Here is a 22,318-nt window from a genome sequence, read left to right as displayed (position 1 = left end):
CCTCCCTGATCTGTACATTTGATACACGCTGGGGTGTCTAGACGCCCCGCATAATATGCCTGCTTCGGGGCAAAATATGCCCGAGTGATAATTCTAAATTGTATTTCTCTGTGTCGTGCACTATATACCATAGTGTGTATCTCCTTGAGTCTGCGTGCTACCATTCCCTCCCGAACCGGCATTTGCAATTCCTCAGCCCATTTCTTCTCTATGCCCTCATACATCTGATGTAAGTGTAAATTGCCCAATGCTCTATGAATCCCCGAGACGGTGATCTGCTCTACCTCCGATGGTTGAAAAAATTCCTCCACCATCTGATATACTCCCCTAGAACAATTGCTCCCCATAGCCTGACGCATGAACGCCTGGGCCTGTCCATATGTGAACCAATCTACCTGTTCTTTACCTACTAAGTTCTCTAAATTCTCTCTAGTTCTTATGTCCCCTGTGTCCATCAACATATCTGCAACATATACTATGCCATGTTTTGCCCATTCTTTAACTTTCCCCTGTATTAGTCCCAATCCAAATTCCTGATTCCCTATTAAGGGCATCATATCTGTGTTCACTGGATTGTTCCCTAGTTGCTTCATCAAAAAGTGCCAAGCATGTCTCATTGGATGCAATAATATATGATTTTTCCACTGCTTTGGTGTGTTCGCCTGTGTAAGGTGCATCAAATAGTGTGGGAGCAGCGGGTGAAATAACTCCCTTTCCAAGTCCCAAGGCGTATATTCCTCTGTACCTAGTATCCAATCTGCCAGATGTCTTAATAAACATGCCCAATTGTACCAACTCATATTGGGTAGTCCAAGTCCTCCCTTTTTCCCCCCTCCATAGAGCCACTCTAGTTTTATCTTTGGCTTTTTACCTCCCCAGCAATACCTGGTCAGCAGTGATCGGAGCTTCCCCAAATCTTTCTGAGTGAGACATATTGGTAATTGTCGCATCACATATAGCCACTTAGGGAATACTATCATGCTATATAAAGCTATCCGTCCACTCAAAGAGAGTGGTAGATTTTGCCATTGTCTAAGAATTTGTCCCGTGTCTTGTAATAGAGTTGTGACATTTTTATTATATAGACTTCTGACATCTGCTGTTAACCATACCCCTAAATATAAAATTTCTTTATCTGCCCATTTTAAAGGGAAGTCTCCTCTCCAGTTGTCTCTTAGTCTTTTGTTGATTGCTAGGCCTTCCGATTTATGGGTATTTAATTTAAAGCCAGAGAATGAACCGTACTCAGTAAAACACTCCATTAATACTGGCAAATATTGCATTGGATTAGACAGGTATACTAGTAGATCGTCAGCAAATGCTGACACCTTAAATTCCCTCGTCCCTAGCCTTATCCCCTCTATTTCGGGGTTCCTTAAAATCTCCCGTATCAATGGGTCTAACGTTAATGCAAACAGCAGCGGGGACAGAGGGCATCCCTGACGGGTGCCCCTGCGTATCGGAATTGATTGCGTGTAATTGTTATTAACCCAAATCCGTGCCTCTGGTCCATTATATAAGGTGCGAATAGCCTGTTCAAAAAATCCCTCCATCCCATAGGCCTGTAATGTCTGGAATAAGAAGTCCCACTTCACCCTATCAAACGCTTTTTCAGCGTCGAAACTTATGAGTAGGGAGTCCTGCTGCGTATACTGCATGTATTGCTTCGAAGCCAATATCTTCCTAATATTTTTAACCGGCTGTCTCCCTTGAATAAACCCCATGGTGGGCTAAGATACCCGCAAATATCTTTGTTTCATAATTTATTAGGGATATAGGACGATATGATTCAGGTTTATTCTGATCTTTATTTGGTTTTAAAAATACTGTTATATCTGCTACTTTCAGCGTTGCGGGAAGTTCTCCTTTTCCCACTGCCGCGTTAAACAATTCTGTCAGTGGTTGTGCTATATCTGTGACTAACAGCTTATAAAACTCGGCCCTGTACCCATCCGGTCCTGGCGTCTTATTCAGTGCACTTCTCTTAATTTCTCTAGTGACTTCATCTATATCTATAGGCTTGTTTAATCATCCCCGTTGACTCTCTGTAATCTTTGGCAAGTCTACCCCGTCCAGATACAACTGCGGATCTAAATCCTCTATGTTATCTTCCTCATATAAGGTCCTATAGTAATCATGAAATATCTGTCGGATCTCTTCTTCCCTGTGGGTCATCCTCCCCGCAGCATCTTGCAGCGTCAGTATTTTTTGTATACCTGTCTTTTGTCTCGCTAGTCTAGCCAGCATTCTGCCCTGTTTGTCCCCATATTTATAAAGTTTATATTTAAAATATTCTGTTCATTTCACCGCCCTTTGCTGTAGCAATTCATTTAGGGCAGCTTGTGTAGCCAGAAGGCGTTCTCTACACTGTTTCGGTGCTGCGGGCCCATATGCTCTCCGCAGTAGTGTGAGCTGTTTCCCCAATTGTATTATTTCTTTATCCCTACTTTTCCTCTTCCAAGCGTGGTATGCAATTATCTCCCCTCTCAAGACCACTTTCGCTGCCTCCCAGTACATTTCTATATTATGCCTATGGTCCTCATTATATGCTTATAATCCATCCATTTTTCCCTTAAAAATTGCAAGAAATCTTTATCAAAATAAAGTTCCTGGGGGAATCTCCATCGTCTCTGACCCAACCCAGTCTCCCGTTCTTGCATAATTATGAATATTGGTGCGTGATCTGATATAATAGTTGGGTCTATGTCTGTATCTCGGATCCTCCCCATACATCCCTCCTCTGCTAGTATGTAGTCAATGCGACTCTGTGTATGGTGGGCTCGTGAGTAGTGTGTATAGTCCCGTACTCCGGGATTCAAGACCCTCCAAACATCCACCAATCCTAGTGTTTCACAGAGCATTGGTATGCCTTTTGTATTGTCCCTTCCTCGGCTTTGTGTGTTATGTGATCTATCTAGCGTGGGATCTGCCACTGTGTTAAAGTCTCCTCCCACAATCAGTTCACCATATCTAAGTGAGTTTATCTGCTGAGTAAGCCGGCGGTAAAATCCCCTACTATAGTTATTGGGTGCATAAACATTCCCCAGAAGGTAAGGATTCCCATTGATCTTAAGCTGTGCCAAAATAAATCGCCCCTCTGGGTCTGCATAAACCCGCTGTTTCTCCACTTTGAGGTCCTTATGGAACAGGATTGCCACTCCTGCCTTTTTCCCCACCGCTGGAGCTTCTATAATATTTCCCACCCACCAAGTATTTAGCTTCTGATGTTCCTGAGAGGATAAGTGTGTCTCTTGCAACAGGGCTATCGCGGCCCTTTTCTGTTTTAAGCTACGTAATATTTTCTCTCTCTTTATAGGGGAGGAAATTCCACCCACATTCCATGAATAAATTTTTAGGTTCATTACTCAGTTCCTTCTGTTACGATACTCTGTATTAGTATATACATCCAATTCAACCGGATGTGCTGTCCCAGCTCCAGCACACCCGCGTCATCATCCAGACCCTCTCGCTCCTTGTTCCATGTCTCTGCCATTCTGCCATTCAATCTCCCCTGCCATTCTTCATCATTCTGTCTCCATGTAATCTGTTTGTTCCCCACACTCTCCCCAACCCCCCCTCCCCTCCCTACCCCTCATCCCCGTCCCGCCTTCCCTTAACCACTCCGAGCTCCCCCCTTCCCTTCTCGGACCAGTCACTCCCACTGCCCCGACCTTTCCTCCTGCAAAACAAAAACATCTTTATGCAGTGCAATAATCTATGTCATTAATAACCTGAATCCTCAACCCCCCTATACTTATATTCTCTGTTGACTATCTTAACTTTATATTACACATCCCCCAACCCAGCCTAGATTCCATCTGTTGCAACATCCTCTCATTCCCTCCCAATATCCCCGTGTCAACCCGTGATCCCTGAAAATAATTTTGTCCATCCACAGCATAATTTTCAGTCAATTTACCAAAATCTCAGGCACCGTTGTGTAGCTCTTCAGGTTCCCTCCCGGTTCAGAGAGCTTACATATTTTGGGGCCTCTGCAGCATTATCAAAGTGCTTTGTTTCTCCATCTGCTGTAATCTTCAGTTTTGCGGGGTACAGTAGCGCAAAACGAATGTTTTTTCTGAAGAGTTCCGTGCAGATCGGCGAAAAGGCCTTTCTGAGCTGCTGAACATGCTGGGAGTAATCCTGGAAACATAGTATATTTTGCCCTGGTATGTCAGTTGATGTTTTTCCCTCACCTCTGCGAGGATTAATTGTTTGTGTCGAAAATTCAGACTTTTAAAAATCACCATCCGGGGTCTGTTCCTGGTCTGCTTCGGTGGCCCAATTCGATGTGCCCTTTCAACACAAAACTGTTGCATCTGATCCCCCAGTTGCAGTTCTCTCGGTAGCCATTCTTCCAGGAACTTTGGTAGATCTTTATCCAGCAGGGTCTCAGGAAGTCCCACCAGTCTTAAATTGTTCCATCTGCTCCGGTTCTCTAGGTCATCAATCTTCACTTCCAGTTCTGCCACTTGTTTCTGCAATTTCTCATTGCTCTCTTTTAGCGCTCCCACACTATCCTCACAACAAATTGTTTATATTACAAGATTATGTATCAGCATCAGATCTTGGGTTCATGTTTATAGTTGAAACCTGGATACCAGAAGAGGATAGTTCTATCATTCCTCATCTCTGTACACCAGGCTATAACATATTTCATTCATCTCGAAAAGCTAAAAAAGGTGATGGTTTAGCTATTATTTTTAAATCATTTTTTAAACTGTCATTAATATCATCTGGTGTATCTCCTGGTATAGAATGTATGCTATGCAGTCTTCAAGATGACTTTTATGATCAATCTAGAGAGAGAAATGCTAATGCTGTGGGCATTCTTTTGTTAAATAGACCTCCAGTTCCTTGGAGCAAACCAGAACAAGAGTTGTTGGATATTATTGCACAAGCTTCATGCCAATTCTCAAGGTTGATAATTATAGGTGATGTGGAGGGCCATTTTCAATATGATGTCTAAGTCTGACTTTGGATGTTTTGCAAAAAGTCCAAAATCTGAATAGGAAAGAAAGTCAAAGTCTATCTTTTTTTTCTGAAAATACTGTTTTGAACAAGGTTTTGTGATTCGGATGTTTTGTTTTTTGCAGTGCAATTTTTCTAGCAAAAAAGGTGCCGGTACTCAAATGCCAGGCCACCCTTCAGGGGTGGGGTGATCACTGAGGGACTCGCTCCACAATAGCCAGGCCCCCTGCAACCAGTTACAGAACCTATGACAAGGCAGAATTGGTGTCTTGAGCCTGAGCTCTTTCATTAAAACTTGTGGTCCATGGGTCAATTTTAGCAGACACTGGAAAAGGTGCCGGTACTCAGTACCCCTGAGTACCCCCTCAAAAAAAGCCCTGTTTTTTTGGCACATTTAAAAACCCCCAAAAAACATCCAAGTGCAAAATGCACAAATTCAAGCCATTGGGATGTAGGAGGAGCCAGCATTTTAGTAGACTGGACCCCAGACATCCAGGAAGGCAATATGGCACCCTAGGGGGCATTGCAGTGGACTTCATAAAATGCTCCCAGGTACACATCTCACCATTGCTCCCTTCTCTTGTCTGCTGAGCCCCTCAAAACCCACTACCCTCAACTGTACACCACTACCATAGCCCTTATGGGTGAAGGGGGGACCTGTATGTGGGTATAGTGGGTTTCTGGTGAGTCTTGGAAGGCTCACAGTTTCCTCCACAAGTGTAACATCAGGGGGAGATATGGGCCTGGGTACAACTGTCCGCAGTGCACTACACTCGCCAATTGACTACTTCAGGGACCTGCATGCTGTTCTAATGGACCTGAGTATTACATCTGAGGCTGGCATAGAGGCTGGCAAGCTAATCACATTTGGGGGGGGGGGGGGGTTACTGACCACTGGGGGAGTAAGGGGAGGTCATCCATGATTCCCTCCAGTCGTCATCTGGTCATTTAGGACACCTTTTGAGCCTTCTTCATTATAAAAACAGGTCTAGTTCAAAACATCTTAGTTTTAGTCCTGGACGGTTTTATTTTGTTCCATTATGGCTGAAAAAATGTCCAAGTGTTGGTAACGCCCAGATCCCACTCTTAACATGCCCATGACATGCCCCCTTGTGATTTAAACTCAATTCTGATGGACTTAATAGAAAAACATGTAAAATTTTTGTGAGAAAAATGTCCAAATGCAGATTTATGCCACTTTTTGGATGTTTTTCTCTTTTGAAAATGAGCTCCATAAACTTACATTTAGAAGATGTAAATGATGTTTTCTGCTACTGAGTTTAAACTTTTTTCTTACAAAACTCTGATGTGATTTTAAAGGTTGGAGGTCCTACTCATGAGAAAGGACGCATTCTAGATTTTTTAGCTTGCAATACATCTTGCCTAACTTAGGGCCCCTTAACAAAAGGGGGCCTGTGCTGGCTTCGGCACATGTTTTTCACGGGCGCCGAGGCCCCCTTTTAAGCAGCAGGTAAAAGGTAAGTCTTTCTTTTCTTCAGGAAATAGCCATGCAGCAAGTGAAGCACTTGCTGCATGGCCATTTCAGAGGGAGCCCTTACCACCACCCATTGAGGTGACGGTAAAAGCTCCCAGACTAACCTGGCTGTAACTGGGCAGCGCGCAGCACTGCCTGATTACTGCCGAGTACACACCAGCGCTACAACAATAAAAATATCTTTGTCGCACCAAATATGATGACGCGCTGGGGGTGGGAACTACCACCGGGCTACTTCCTTTTTATTGAGCAGTAAGCCCACATTGGGCTTACTGCCACTTTGTAAAAGGGCCCCTGAAAGTGGTGTATGGTCAGCAATTCCTTGGTCAGATCATTTTCAACTGGATTTTGTATTGATTTTATATTTAGATATACCTATTGTAAAATCTGATTTTAAAACAATCTCCTCTAGGGGGAAATAGTGTCCAATTTGGTCTGAGATGTCCACCTGTTTAGAAACTCTTACTGAGTCTGGGTCGCCAAAATTACAATGGTATTCTGACTCACGTTGTGTTTTAAATAAATGCTTTCCAATAAAATCAAAATAGGTGCCTATAAGCAAGGACTCACCTTGGTATAATTTGAAACTAAAGATCCCGAAGCAAAAATATCGCAGATATAAAAGAAAATGACAACAAACTAATAATTTAACTGATAAATCAGTCTGGAAGTCCGTTTTTAAGCAATACAAAATTCAAGTTGGGATAGCATGAAAAAACTACTATAGTAAAATGATTACTGAGGGAAATATCAGTAGTACTAAGTTCTTCACATTGGTGAAAACTCTAACAGCAATTACAAATACTCCTTCAGATTATCAATTTCAACTACCAAAAGCTCAAGAGCTAGCTGATTTTTTCACTAATAAGGTACTTCAAATTCAATCAGAATTGAACCATCCCATTAATAGTATCGATTTAATAACTGACTCTTGTATCACCAATAGAGGGAATTAGTATTGATCAAATATGGGATACTTTTCCCCCTTTGACTCCAGTTATCACTACTTCATTATTGAAAAGGTATTCTCGCTCTCGATGTATTTTGGACTCCTGTCCAACTTTTATGTTTTCCACTATTTCATATGAGAGAGATTGTTGCATCCAGTAGATATTTGATGTGACGAAGTAGTTTCAGCATTTCAAGTTTGTAGCTCACATTTTATGACATTTAATGTGCAGTGAAAACGCTTTAAACACAAATCAAGAAAATCATAATATCTATTCCCTGTATGTCCAGCTTTCCCACTCTGCGTGTTCACTCTTCTGCATTCCCCCTATCTCCTTAACCAGCATATTTACCCAGTGCTCAGCCCCATTCCCAGTTCCAAAAAGTTTCCCAATTTCTCTCCTCCTACCCCCCCATTGTCTGTTAGTCTATTAGGAATGGAATGGAAAACAAAAATGCTAATATTATAATGCGTTTTCACACCTTGAATACTGTGTACAATTCTGGTCACCACATCTCATAAAAAATATAACGGAAGTAGAAAATGTACAGAGAAGGACAACAAAGATGACAAAGGGGATGGGATGACTTCCCTATGAGGAAAGGATAAAGAGGCTAGGGATCCTCAGTTTGGAGAAGAAATGTCTGAGGGAAGATATGATAGAGGTTATAAATAATGAGTGGAGTGGAACAGGTAGACGTGATTGATTGTTTACTCTTCCAAAAATACAAGAACTAGGGGACGTACAATAAAGCTACTGAGTAGTAAATTTAAAACAAATCAGAGAAAATATTTCTTCACTCAACCTATAATTAAACTCTGCAGTTCGTTGACACAGAATGTGGTAAAAGCAGTTAGCTTAGCAGGATTTTAAAAAGGTTTGGATAATTTCCTAAAAGAAAAGTCCATAAGTCATTATTAAGATGGATTTGGGAAAATTCACTGCTTATTTTTAGGATAAGCAGCATAAAATCTGTTTTACTGTTCTGGGATCTTGCCAAGTACTTGTGACTGGACTTGATGGACCTTCGGTCTTGTCTGTCTCAGTATGGCAATGCTTATGTTCTTATAACACTTCCTTGAGTATGTATCAGCATCTATTCTCTGTATGTCCAGCATTCCTGCTCTGTCTCTATGTCCTGTTCCCTCCTCCACATGATCACGTCCCCCTCCCTGTCTTCTGCCTTATCCTCAATTATTTTCTATCAATTAAGTGTTTTTATAAAAACAAATCACATAATCAGTATACATAGAGGATCAGTAGTTTGCACACCATGAACAAATGGGCTAATACCTTTCAGTTCAAACTGAATACTGAGAAAACACACTGCCGTATCCTTTCATATTTAAATAAAAGGTTCAAACCTTCATCACTAATCACTCCAGACCTTACCTTTCCTATCTCTGAAAGCCTAAAAATACTTGGAGTAATCATTGATCGCAACCTATCACTTGTTAGCCAAATTAATTCCGTAAAAAAGAAAATGTTCTTCTCATTGTGGAAACTCAAGTGGATAAAACCTTTCTTTCCTAGAGAAGTTTTTTGACACTTAGTTCAATCAATGGTATTAAGTCACCTAGACTAGATGCAAAGAACAACTTGTTAAGAGACTCCAGATTGCCCTAAATATTCTGAAGCTCCAGACGGTCCAAAACACCACGGCCAGACTAATCTTCAGAAAATCTCGCTTCGATAGTGCGCAGCCTCTCCGTGAGAGCCTTCACTGGCTACCCATTAAAGACCGCATTGAATTCAAAATCTGTGCTTTAACACATAAGATCATTTACAGAGAAGCACCAGTCTACATGTGTGAGTTGATTGATTTACCTCCCAGAAATTCATCGGTGTGCTTTCGTACTGTAGCTGGGTCCCTCTTCCAGGACACAGCTGGGCTTGACCCTGCTTAGCTTCCTTCTTCACCCGACTGTTGCCTCGCTCCACACCACCTTGGCCTGTTCTGGGAACTCTGCACCAGACCCCCTGAGAGCTTGCAGGACTTCCTCCTCTCTCTGTTGTTTCCACAGAGGCTCAATCAAGGCAAAACATTTATAGAAAAAAAAAACTTTATTTTCTTGCTTCCATTCAGCATAGACGCAAAAGGAAAACACCTTACTCCCAGGTTGTTAAGGGTTGCTGCCAAAGTCTCATTCAGGGTTTAAACAGTCCATATAACTTCACTTTAGCCAAAATTATTTCTTTTAGGGAACAGTACATTATCAGAAAGAAAACACAATAGCTTGGTAGGTTGCAGGCCCAGAGCTTTTCAGTATGAAACAGTTTACACAGTCTTTCTTACAGCACAGCTACACAGCTTTGGTCCCACCTAGTTCAGACTGGGGTTTCAATTGTGCCCAGCCCTCTTTCTCTCCCAGGGGCTGCACCTGTTTCCTCTTTAGTAGAGATCTCCCCCAGCGCCTCAGTCTCTCTCCTCTGGTCTTCCACCAGTCTCTCCAAGGCACAGCTAGCCACCCTCTTACAGCAGCTTTTCGGGTTTGAGCCAGAGCTCCAATCTCCATCTGTTCCTCCCCTAGTCCTTCAGTAACCTCCATTTTATCCTCCTCTCCAACTTCCCCCGCCCCCAACCTCTCCAGCTGGCCCTCATCACCTTCCTCAGAGACCATTTCCCAATCTTCTATCTCCTCCACTAACTCTTGCACAGCCGGGTGGGGAAGAGAGGGATTCTGGGACTGGTAGTTTCCTCCTCTTCTTCCTTAACCCGGCCAAACCTCTCTGCCTCCGGTAGCGCCAGCTTTCTGGAATGTGGGTGTTGTGCACATGAAGTCTGCCCCGTTGGGGTTCTCCTCGCTGCCTGCACCCCCTTCTGCGTGCCTTCCCTGATCCCCTTTCACCTACCCTCTCACAGTACTTATCTTATTCTGCACTATCCTTCCTGCAGGAATCTAAAATATAAGTCTATCTACGCTTCTTCCTTTCGGTCATCAGCCTGCAATCCTGGAATACTTTGCCGAGACTACTGAAAAGAGACATCGGATCACCAAACATTTTAAGAAATTACTAAAAACTTAAATGTTTAGTAAGGCATATCACAAAGACCACAATACTCTTTAATCCCCTATTTCCGTTTTGATTGATACCCGCATTTGTCTATGTCTGTTTCCCTCTTGTGCTCTGTATTCCATCTGCATTCTTTATTACACTGCTTACGCTATTGCCTTTGTTAATTTTTATCTATCTATTTTATCTGCTGTACTATGTAATTTCTTGTAACTTTGTTAGCCACATTGAGCCCGCACAAGCTGGGAAAATGTGGGATACAAGTGTACCAAATAAATAAATAAATAAATAAAATACAGCAGCCAGATTAATTTTTGGTAAATCCCAATTTGAAAATTCTAAGCCCCTTTGAGAAAAATTACACCTGGCTCCAATAAAGGAAATAATTAATTTCAAAATTTGTGCCCTAGTCCACAAAATTCTTTATGGAGAAATCCCATGATACATGAATAACCTAATCAACCTTCCTTCTAGGAATACATCAAGAACATCCCGTTCATTCCTAAACCTCCATTACCCTACCTGCAACAGCCTCAAGTATAAATCTACTTACGCTACCTCTTTTTCCTTATCAGCACCCAATTATGGAATGCTTTACCAAAAGCTGTCAAAACTACCCAAAATCATCTTAACTGTAGGAAATTACTCACGACCAGTTTATTCAAGAAAACCTACTCCCAGGATCCAACATAAATCCTAAAATCCTCCAAAGCAATACATTAATGGACTATTTTGGACTCTTTTTCCTTTCCCTTTTCCCTCCTTTCAACTTGTTCTTCTACACTCTCTGTTTATCACAATATATTGTAATTGATTAATAACCAGGTTGGCAATTGCCTTCTCAGTTTAATGTGAGCCACATTGAGCCTGCAAACATGTGGGAAAATGTGGGGTATAAATGTGATAAAATAAATAAATAAATAAATAAATAGTTGTTCATTGATATCTTATGGATGACTCTAAACAGTTATACAGGGACAGGAGTTTCAAGACATCATATGTTATGCGGATATTACTTTCATGATCTACCAACATGACATGTTGCTTCAATCTTCCATCAGAAAATTGTTTTAAAGATTTATAATCCAACCATTCATGGAAAAGATGATTTTCTCCCCAAAACAGCTTTGCAAAACAGGTGATCCCTGTCTTTTCTTGGTCAGATTGCCAGTGATGTTGGAAAGGATTACAATCTTTAAAACATATTTCTGATAGAAGATTGAAGCAGCATGTCGGTAGATGGAGCAAGTTTAACTGAGCACTGAGGTAAAGAAGATCATTGCTGAATCAGAGAACACATAATACTATGCAGAGAGAAGAAAGCATCTGAAAAAGGGGACAGGTAGAGAGTTTAAGCATGCTGCATTTTCGGAAGGGAGTATGCCCCTTCAGAAGACGAAAAAAAAAATCCACGGCACTTAACTCTATTCAAAATTATATAGGCTTAATACTAAAATTCAAAAACCATGCATATCACTATATACAAGGTACATAGCCCATACCATCAAATAATATGGCTTCAAAATCACAGTTCACTCTTCTATATTTTTATCTTCACTTTTAGTCATTTTTACCGCAAAAAAAATCTTCTTAAAAATAATACCCATCTGATTTCTAGCCCACTTGTCCTTTGAAATCAGGTGACTATATATTTTTAAGAAGACTTTCAGGATTATTTTTGAAAGAGAAGGGCGCCCATCTTTTCAACACAAATCGGGAGATGGGCGTCCTTCTCCCAGGTCGCCCAAATCGGCATAATCGAAAGCCGGGCGTCCTCAACTGCTTTCCATCTCGGGGACAACCAAAGTTCATGGGGGGCGTGACTGAAGCGTAGCAAAAGCAGGACTGGGGCATGCTAACACATGGGCGTCCTCGACTGATAATGGAAAAAAGAAGGGCGTCCCTGACGAGCACTTGGGCGACTTTACTTGGTCCATTTTTTCTTACGACCAAGCCTCAAAAAGGTGCCCAAACTGACCAGATGACCACCGGAGGGAATCGGGGATGACCTCCCCCTACTCCCCCAGTGGTCACTAACCCCACTCACACCCTAAAAAAAAACTTTTTAAATATTTTTTGCCAGCCTCTATGCCAGCCTCAAATGTCATACCCAACTCCATGACAGCAGTATGCAGGTCCCTGGAGCAGTTTTAGTGTGTGCAGTGCACTTCAGGCAGGCAGACCCGGCCATCCCTCCCTGTTACACTTGTGTTGGTATAGGTGAGCCCTTCAAACCCACCAGAAACCCACTGTACCCACATATAGGTGCCCCCCCTTCACCCCAATAGGGCTATGGTAGTGTTGTACAGTTGTGGGTAGTGGGTTTTGGGGGGGTTGGGGGGCTCAGCACCCAAAGTAAGGGAGCTATGCACCTGGGAAGAATTTGTGAAGTCTACTGCAGTGCCCCCTAGGGTGCCCGGTTGGTGTCCTGGCATGTCAGAGGGACCAGTGCACTATGACTGCTGGCTCCTCCCATGACCAAATGACTTGGATTTGGTCGTTTCTGAGATGGGCGTCCTCAGTTTCCATTATTGGCGAAAATCGGGGACGACCATCTCTAAGGATAACCATCTCTAAGGTCGACCTAAAAATTTGTGATTTGGGCGTCCCCGACTGTATTATCGAAACAAAAGATGGATGCCCATCTTGTTTCGATAATACAGGTTTCCCCGTCCCTTCGCCGGGACGTCCTGCGAGGACGTCCTCAGGAAAACTTGGGCGCCCCCTTCGATTATGCCCCTCCACATTGCATAAAAAGAACTAAAAGTGAAGAGAAAAAGTTTTGTAAACAGGGCCCTCAATCTGTTGAGCAGCACTGCTGAGATCACAAAAAAAAATTATACATAAAAAATAGAAGAGTGAACTGTGATTTTGAAGCTTTATTGTTTTGATGGTATGGGCTATTTACCTTGTATATAAGGGATATGCACAGTTTTTGAACCTTCAGAAGATGCAGCATGCTTAAACTCTCTACCTGGTCCAATTTAAAAGGACATGCAGAGGAGAATTCGTGTCCAAATCAGGACATGTAGAATTCCCATACTATTTTACAAGAGGTTCTGTAAATGTAAAACCGTTTATAAAATAGTAGCGGAGCTGCATGTCGTAGCCCCCTACACATACACAGCATCACCAAACCCTCAACAGGCACCAATAACACCAGCCTCCTGCCATCACCTGACTCCTAATAGTCATCACCAAAGGCAAATCCCTCCCCCCCGGAAGGCACTCATCATGTGGGCATGAGCTCAACACATGGCAGCCTCTCCCAGAGATCCCCACCCCCAAAACCAAAGGCCATCCAAAATAGACGCAGGATCATAAGGACCCCTACCCCGTCTTTCTCCAGGTTTACTAAGGTCTCTGGTGTATAGTGGGGTGGTAGCGATGCCCACTTGTTCTTACCTCATGGCTGTTGGGGTTCAAAATGGCTGCTGAGACATCTCACAGTAATATTGGGGTATCACTGCTAGAGGTCAGGCTTACTTGCCCAGATCACTCCTTTTCCCTGTCCTCCCTTCCCCATACCCCCTTGGTATTTGGATGTAGTGAGCTTCCACATCTAAATGGCACCTATCTTGAAACAGTATTTAAAAATGTCTGGGCCTCTCCAGATATTTAAAGGCTGCCATTTTAGATATGCGAATGCTTCTAAAATAACCACCATAGTTTTTATGGCTTTTAAAAGACAAACATTGTAGCTAAATTCATAAACATAAGGATATGGAAAGTAACTAGATAAATGTGTGGTTTTCATGCAGTACATAGAATTGCCTATGAAAGTAAAATCCCTTCTACTCAATTCTTGTGAATACTCAGCCAGAAGATACTAACCTCCCCATTGCAGTAACAATAGATGATAGAAACGAAGAAACCCTGCAAGATGAGACAAGAGAATAAAAGTCAAAGCAAAAAATTATATGTTCAAAATACAACGCAGAAAACATTCTTATAGAATACTTAAAATTTCAATAGGCTTTCCTTGGAAGACAGATATTTTGTAATTCCATAATGAATAGATAGTTATGTTTCATTTGTGCAAGTGGCACAATATGGTCACAGAAATACTTTATGATGCCAATATTCAGAAAATGAGTAGTGAGAAATTCACATAAACATAAATGTTTGGGAAAAAACATAAATAATTAACAGAAGAGCTAATTCAATAAATAATTCTGAAATACGCAGATATTGGATGAAATGTTAAATGTATGAAGTTGCCTCTATGAGCACACTGAATTAAAATAATACTTGAGTCTGAACAAATTATAAGCCGTTCAAAACATGGCTGCCGGCTTGATTTTCAGGTCTCCCAGCTACGAAAGAGTCTTTTCCTTACTACAAATTCTCCATTGGCTACCCCCATAAAGGCCAGAATAAACTTCAAGATCCTCACACTTGTCTTCACAATCCTCCAAGGCCTATCCCCCATCTACATGAATTCATTAATTGACCTCCCACTCATAAATGCCCTGACAAACACTTGAAACTACATAGTAACGTGGAGGGGCATAATCGAACGGGGGCACCCATCTATAAGGGCGCCCATCTCTAAGGACGGCACCGCGAAAGGGTAGGGCAACCCGCATTATCGAAACAAGATGGGTTGTCATCTTTTGTTTCGATAATACGGTTGGGGGCCGGCCAAATCTCAACATTTAGGTCGACCTTAGAGATGGCCGGCCTCGGTTTTCGCCTATAATGGAAACCGAGGACGGCCATCTCAGAAACAACCAAATCCAAGCCATTTGGTCGTGGGAGGAGCCAGCACTAGTAGTGCACTGGTCCCTTCTCACATGCAAGGACACCAACCGGGCACCCTAGGGTGCACTGCAGTGGACTTCACAAATTGATCCCAGGTGCATAGCTCCCTTACCTTGGGTGCTGAGCCCCCCAAAACCCACTACCCACAACTGTACAACACTACCATAGCCCTTAAAGGATGAAGGGGGCACCTAGATGTGGGTACAGTGGGTTTGTGATGGGTTTTGGAGGACTCACATTTACCACCACAAGTGTAACAGGTAGGGGTAGGATGGGCCTGGGTCCGCCTGCCTGAAGTGCCCTGCAGTACCCACTAAAAACTGCTCCAGGGACCTGCATACTGCTGTGATGGAGCTGGGTATGACATTTGAGGCTGGAATAGAGGCTGGAAAAATGTTTTTTAATTAGTTTTTTTGGGTGGGAGGGGGTTGGGTTGGTGACCACTGCGGGAGTAAGGGGAGGTGATCCCCGATTCTCTCCGGTGGTCATCTGGTCAGTTCGGGCACACTTTCGAGGCTTGGTCGTGAACAAAAAGGGACCAAGTAAAGTCGGCCAAATGCTCGTCAGGGACGCCCTTCTTTTTTCCGTTATTGGCCGAGGACGGCCATCTGTTAACCACGCCCCCTTCCCGCCTTCGGTACACTGCCGACACGCCCCCTTGAACTTTGGCCGTCCCTGCGACGGAAAGCAGTCGAGGCCGGCCAAAATCGGCTTTCGATTAAGCCGATTTGGCCGGCCCTGAGAGAAGGCCGCCCATCTCCCGATTTATGTCGGAAGATGGGCGCCCTTCTCTTTCGAAAATGAGCTGGATAGTAACATAGTAAATGATGGCAGATAAAGACCTGTACGGTCCATCCAGTCTGCCCAACATGTGATACTTTATTTGTATACCCGAGTTTGATTTGTCCTTGCCTTTCTCAGGGCACAGACCGTAGAAGTCTGCCCAGTACTGTTCTTGTTCTACGTTCTCAAGCTAACATCGAAGCCCCTTAAAATTTACACTCCAGCCCATCCCTATCCAGTCACAATCAGGGCATAGACCGTAGAAGTCTGCCCGGCTCCCATTTTGTTTCCCAATTACTGGCGTTGCCACCCAATCTCCGCTAAGATTCCGCGGAACCATTCCTTCTAAACAGGATTCCTTTGTGTTTATCCCACGCATGTTTGAATTCCATTACCATTTTCATCTCCACCACCTCCCACGGAAGGGCATTCCACATATCCACCACCCTCTCCATGAAAAAATACTTCTGACATATTAGTCCTGAGTTTACCCCCCTTCAACCTCAATTCTTGTCCTCTAGTTCTACCACCTTCCCGTCTCCGAAAAAGGTTCATTTGCAGATTAATACCTTTCAAATCAATCAATGAGGACCCTACAAATATATATCAGTGATAAGTTTATGTGCTACTTACAGCCGCATTTCAAGAAGGAACTATATCTAGACAGGAGTTTAGATATTTATATAATCGCTTCCCTAAAATTCATGTTATATATTTTGCACCAAAATACATAAAATGCTTATTAATCCACCGGGTCGACCAATAGTATCGAGTAGGGGCTCATTGTTTGAACCGCTATCTTAGTTCGTAGACTTTCACCTACGGCCAAGTTTAGTACATCAGGATTCGGGACATCTTTTACAACTACTGGAACAAGTTCAAATAGGTGATGACCAACAGTTAATATTAGCCACCTTAGATGTCAGCACCTTGTACACTAATATCCCTCAACAAGGTGCAGTTGATACGGTGGATCATCTGTTGAGTACTTTAGCACTAACCACCTGCAAGAAATCCTTATTGCTGGAGATGACCAAATTGGTGATTCATAATAACTTTTTTGTTTTTGGCCAATAGGTTTATCACCAAATAAAGGGGGTCGCCATGGGGGCCATGGTAGCCCCCACAGTGGCTTGCATTTATATGGTACAATTTGAAAAGCTGTATGTTTATCCCTCCACATTTTTTACTGATGTGGTGTGCTGGTATAGGTACATTGATGAAGTTTTTTTAATTTGGAAAGGCACTAGATCAGATTTGGGTGATTTTTTGGAATATCTGAACCAGAGGGACAGCAATGTACAATTTGAATGTCATATAGGGGGTTCTGAGGTCTATTTTCTTAATATTTGTATTTCACGGTTTGGAGGTCGGTTTACTAATGATTCTTTCGTAAGCAAACCGATCGCAACTCTATTTTACATTATCGTAGTCACCATCCGCTGAATTTAAAGAACAGTATTCCTAATAGTCAGCTCTTAAGGGTACGCAGATTATGTAGCTCGCGGAAGGTTTATCAATATCAGGCAGAACAGATGTTGATTTAAACAGAGAGGTGATCCATTGAGAATTTTACATAAAAAGCAGCTAAACAAGCTTTTAACACTCAGCCAGAGTGGTATAAACAACCTACGACAAAAGTCCCTTCTTGTTTAACCTGTGTGATACCTTACACACAGGCATCCACTCTGATTGTCCAAATTATTAAAAAACATTGGTCTACTTTAACCATACATCCACAATTGCAACAGCTCCCCCGGTTTGCATTCACCAGAGGGCGCAATTTGGGAAAAGGATTGATGCCCCATACCAGAGTTCTGAATATGTGTGAAGAAGATGGTCAGAGGGGGAGGGGTCATTACAGATGTGGACGGTGTGTATATTGTACATATGTTTTGCAAATCATGGATGTGACTATTCCGCACACACAGGGACGGGTGTTCCAGTTGAGATGCCGTAAGGATTATAATACGGTCAAATGTGTTTATGGGATCACCTGTCCCTGTGGGTTGTGGTACATTGGCCAGACAGCACATAAAATTAAAATCCGGATAGCGGAGCATTTAAGTAATATTCGGTTGCTTCATGTAAAGGCCCCTCTCGTCTCGCATTGGCAACGTTTAGGACACTATATACAGGACCTGCAGTTTGTGGTATTGCGGACGGTGTCTGCACCGAGGGGAGGCAATGTTCCACTGTTATTGATGAGGAAAGAACAGTGTATGATTTTTCAGTGGAACACTGTGGCCTCCTATGGGTTGAATAACGAAATAGACTGGGTAGGTTTGTGATGGAGTAGAGTATTTAAAGAGATTTTCCCGACACGCTTTTATGCGCATGTGTGGGCATTTTTGGGTGTCCTGTCTGGCAGTGCACTCAGGTTTGGCGTCCCAGTCACCCGGAAAGGTCAGTAAAAATAAGTTTTGAGCAGAATTTGAGTAGAATTTTTGAGTAGAATGTTATAATCGAACGAAAACGTCTATCTCCATGGGTGTTTATCTCCGAGAACGGGTCCGTGAAAGGGCGGACCAAACCGTATTTTCGAACAAAATAGACGTCCATGTTTTATTTGACAATTTGTGAGCTGGGCGTTTTTGTTTTTCAGCGATAATGGAAAATGAAAGCGCCCGGCTCAAAAATGAATAAATCCAAGGCATTTGTTCGTGGGAGGGGCCAGGATTCGTAGTGCACTGGTCCCCCTCACATGCCAGGACACCAACCGGGCACCCTAGGGGGCACTTTTACAAAAAAAAAAAAAAAAAGTAAAAGAGCTCCCAGGTGCATAGCACCCTTCCCTTGTGTGTTGAGCCCCACAAATCCCCCTCAAAACCCACTGCCCACAAGTCTACACCATTACTATAGCCCTAAGGGGTGAAGGGGGGCACCTACATGTGGGTACAGTGGGTTTGGGGGGGTTGGATGACTAAGCATTAAGCAGCACAATTGTAACAGGTAGGGGGGGGATGGGCCTGGGTCCACCTGCCTGAAGTCCACTGCACCCCCTAACAACTGCTCCAGGGACCTGCATACTGCTGCCAGGGAGGTGGGTATGACATTTGAGGGTGAAAATAAAAAGTTGTGAAACATCATTTTTTTGTGTTGGGAGGGGGTTAGTGACCACTGGGGGAGTCAGGGGAGGTCATCCCCGATTCCCTCTGGGGGTAATCTGGTCATTTAGGGCACTTTTTGGGGCCTTATTCGTGAAAAAAACAGGGTCCAGGAAAAGTGCCCTAAATTCTAGCTACAAACGCATACTTTTTTTCCATTATTGGCGAAAGGCGCCCATCTCTGTTCGGGTGATAACCATGCCCCAGTCCCGCCTTCACCACGCCTCTGACACGCCCCCATCAACTTTGTACGCTTCCGCGATGGAGTGCAGTTGAAAACGTCCAAGTTCAGCTTTCGATTATACCGCGTTATTCGTTTTTGTGAGATGAACGTTCATCTCCCGATTTAGGTCGGAACTTGGGCGTTTTTCTTGTTCGATTATAAGCAGGATTGTAACCCAAATGATATAAGATTCAGACGAAAATATTTGTGAGTAGTTGTGGTTGTATGGGTGTAGAGTGAGTATAAGGAGTGTGATTTGGTGAGTGGTTTTAAGTAAGAGGATAGTTATGTTTATGTTTTGGTAGAAGAAGAATAAAAAATTTTGCAAAGATATATAGCTGTGTTTAATAATTACAGTCTGACATATCTTACAGCTATTCTGGAATAGCTTTAACCCTAGGGTTTACGTATTAAGTAGTATACCATACTTTGTATTGTTAGTTGAATATTTTTACTGTTGTAATTGCCTATTGCTCATGTTTGATCTATTCTTACTGTACACCGCCTTCAGTGAATTCCTTCAAAAAGGCAGTAAATAAATCCTAATAAATAAATAAATAAAATGTGCAGGTTCTGTGCTGGAATTTGTAGTAGTCCAGCTTGTTCTCTTTTACAAACTAGCATCACTGTTGTAGAGTATTTGCACTGCTGATTTTCCATAGGTGGACTGGTGCAGTTTGAATCTTGAACTTGGTGCTAGTGTGGTGTAATAAGTTTCACACAATCTCTTTCAGTGTAGAGAGTTTGTGGTTTGCTTGTTATTGATGTAACATCAGAATTTGAATAGAATTATTTTTAAATGTTGAATTGTAAAGTGAAACACTCTATGTCTGCTCTGCACCCATTGTTGGGGGAGTTTTATGTTTGATCTAAGAATGTTCCATGTGATTGAATAATCGTAGTCTTTTTGGTCAATATTCAAAGCCACTGTTAACAGGATAAATGGCTTAGTAGGTCCTGGTTGTCGATATTCAGCTACAATGACTGATACTACCAGTAAATATCCTTACAGACTGCCTAGGCACTATGGACCAGATTCTATACATGGCATCAAAAAAATTGAGGCCAAAATATCCATCCTTAGTGCTATTCTATAAACCTTGCCTAAAGTTAGACAAGGTTTATAGAATGCATGTAGCGTCCAGTCCCACGTCTAAAATTTAGGTGTGACAATTTATGCCAACTAAAAACTGGTGTAAATGCCTGCACCTAACTTAGGTGCAGATTGGGCATATTCTATAACAGTGTGTGTAATTTTTAGGAGTGCCCATGACCTGCCTATGCCCCTCCTATGGCTATGCCACCTTCTGAAATCTGGGCATATGAATTTGCACACTCACCACTTTACAGAATATACTTAGAAATTTGCATGTGTAAATTCTAATTAGTGCCAATAATTGTTTCTTAGTGGTCAATTATCGGCGCTGATTGGCTTGTTAAACAATTAAGTTGCACGCACAATTTTAGTAACCATGTATAGAATCTGGGGTATATGGATAGTTATTAATTTACACCTGAACTCCAGTATATTTAATGTTTACAGAATATCTTTATTGAAAAAGTGTGCCTTTAACAATCAGCACTTATCCTAGATAAAACCAACAATACACCCGTTCATACACCAGTACCTGACTAAAATATCCATCAATTCAAACACACTTAAATATACATAAACCATTACCATTCGCAATTATTACAGTGTTATAGTCCTTTGTATTGCTGTTATACATTCCAATTTCCGATTTAGTCTTTTGTCCTGGCTTTCCACTCAGGCACTTTATTCAAACTAAGCTGTACTGATTTCACCTTCAGTCCACTTAGTTTTAATCACTCCATTCGGGACATAAGTCCCGGTGGGTCCCCCCTGGGGTAGTGGACCCATCGATTCTGGCTTATTAAAAATTGGTATTGACCGATGTTGCCAAAATGGAAGCTCTTTGGGGAAGGGAATGTACTAATATTTCCAGCATTCAGCGTCAGGGCATCCAAGATTTAGCTAATAACCATCAGATTGTCATACAGAGGGCGGACAAAGGTGGGTCTGTTGTAATGATGGATAAGGACAAATATGTACAGGAGGCGATGGGACAGTTAAGTCAGACTCAATATTATAAACTGATTGATAGTGATCCCACGGTGCAATTGCAATCTGAGATTGAGGAATATGTGGGTAAAGCCGTTATTGAAGGTATCTTTACGAGGACGGAACAAAGGTTTTTATGTCATCCCTGCCCCAAGATACCAAATATATATTTTGTCCCTAAAATCCATAAATCTACAGCAGACCCACCGGGTCACCCCATCGTGTCCATGTGGGACACGGTGTTGGAGCCCCTGTCTAAATATGCTGATATGCTACTTAATCCCATGGTAAAAAAAGCTGAGTCGTGCGTGAGGGACTCCATGCATTATATACAAATTTTGGAGAATTTAGAACCTCAGATGGGTGACGACTTTTTTATGGTGGGGTTGGACGTCGTCGCTCTTTATTCAAATATCCCTCAGGACAAGGCCATACAGGTAGCCTGTGACCAGTTTGAGGAAATGCACATGCCAGAATCTAAAATTGTGGCGTTAAAACAACTTTTGACATATGTCATATGTCATAATTATTTTGAATTTAGGGATCAATTTTACATACAGATCCAAGGGGTGACTATGGGGGCGACTGTATTACCCTCATTAGCATGCCTCTACATGGCCCAGTTTGAGAGGAGGCATGTGTACACTTCTCATTGGCATAGGTATATGATCTTGTGGAAGAGATACATTGACGATATGGTGTTATTCTGGCAGGGCCCCATTGCTGAATTGCGGGCCTTCTTGGGGTATTTAAATACCATGGATTCTAATATCAAGTTTACTTTTAGAATAGATCAACATGAATTGGAATTCCTGGACATTAAAATCATTAGGACACCTGAAGGTGAATTTTCTACTACCATTTTCCGTAAACCGACCGACCGTAACACCTTACTTCACTATCAAAGCTTTCATCATCATGGCTTAA

General features: G+C 42.4%; 1 protein-coding gene across 1 annotated transcript in view; it reads right to left on the bottom strand.

The window, feature by feature from the left end:
* PTH2R (parathyroid hormone 2 receptor) overlaps nt 1–22,318 on the bottom strand; it is a 372,984-nt gene that overhangs the window by 5,378 nt on the left and 345,288 nt on the right. Inside the window, exon 13 of the mRNA XM_030210826.1 lies at nt 14,266–14,307. Within this exon, the coding sequence (XP_030066686.1) occupies nt 14,266–14,307 (42 nt within the window). The remainder of the gene's footprint in view (nt 1–14,265; nt 14,308–22,318) is intronic.

This window comes from Microcaecilia unicolor, chromosome 7 (assembly GCF_901765095.1).
Source record: "Microcaecilia unicolor chromosome 7, aMicUni1.1, whole genome shotgun sequence".
NCBI classification, from domain to species: Eukaryota; Metazoa; Chordata; class Amphibia; order Gymnophiona; family Siphonopidae; genus Microcaecilia; species Microcaecilia unicolor.
Note: the sequence above shows the minus strand (reverse complement) of the source record. Positions and strands in the feature narration are given on the sequence as shown.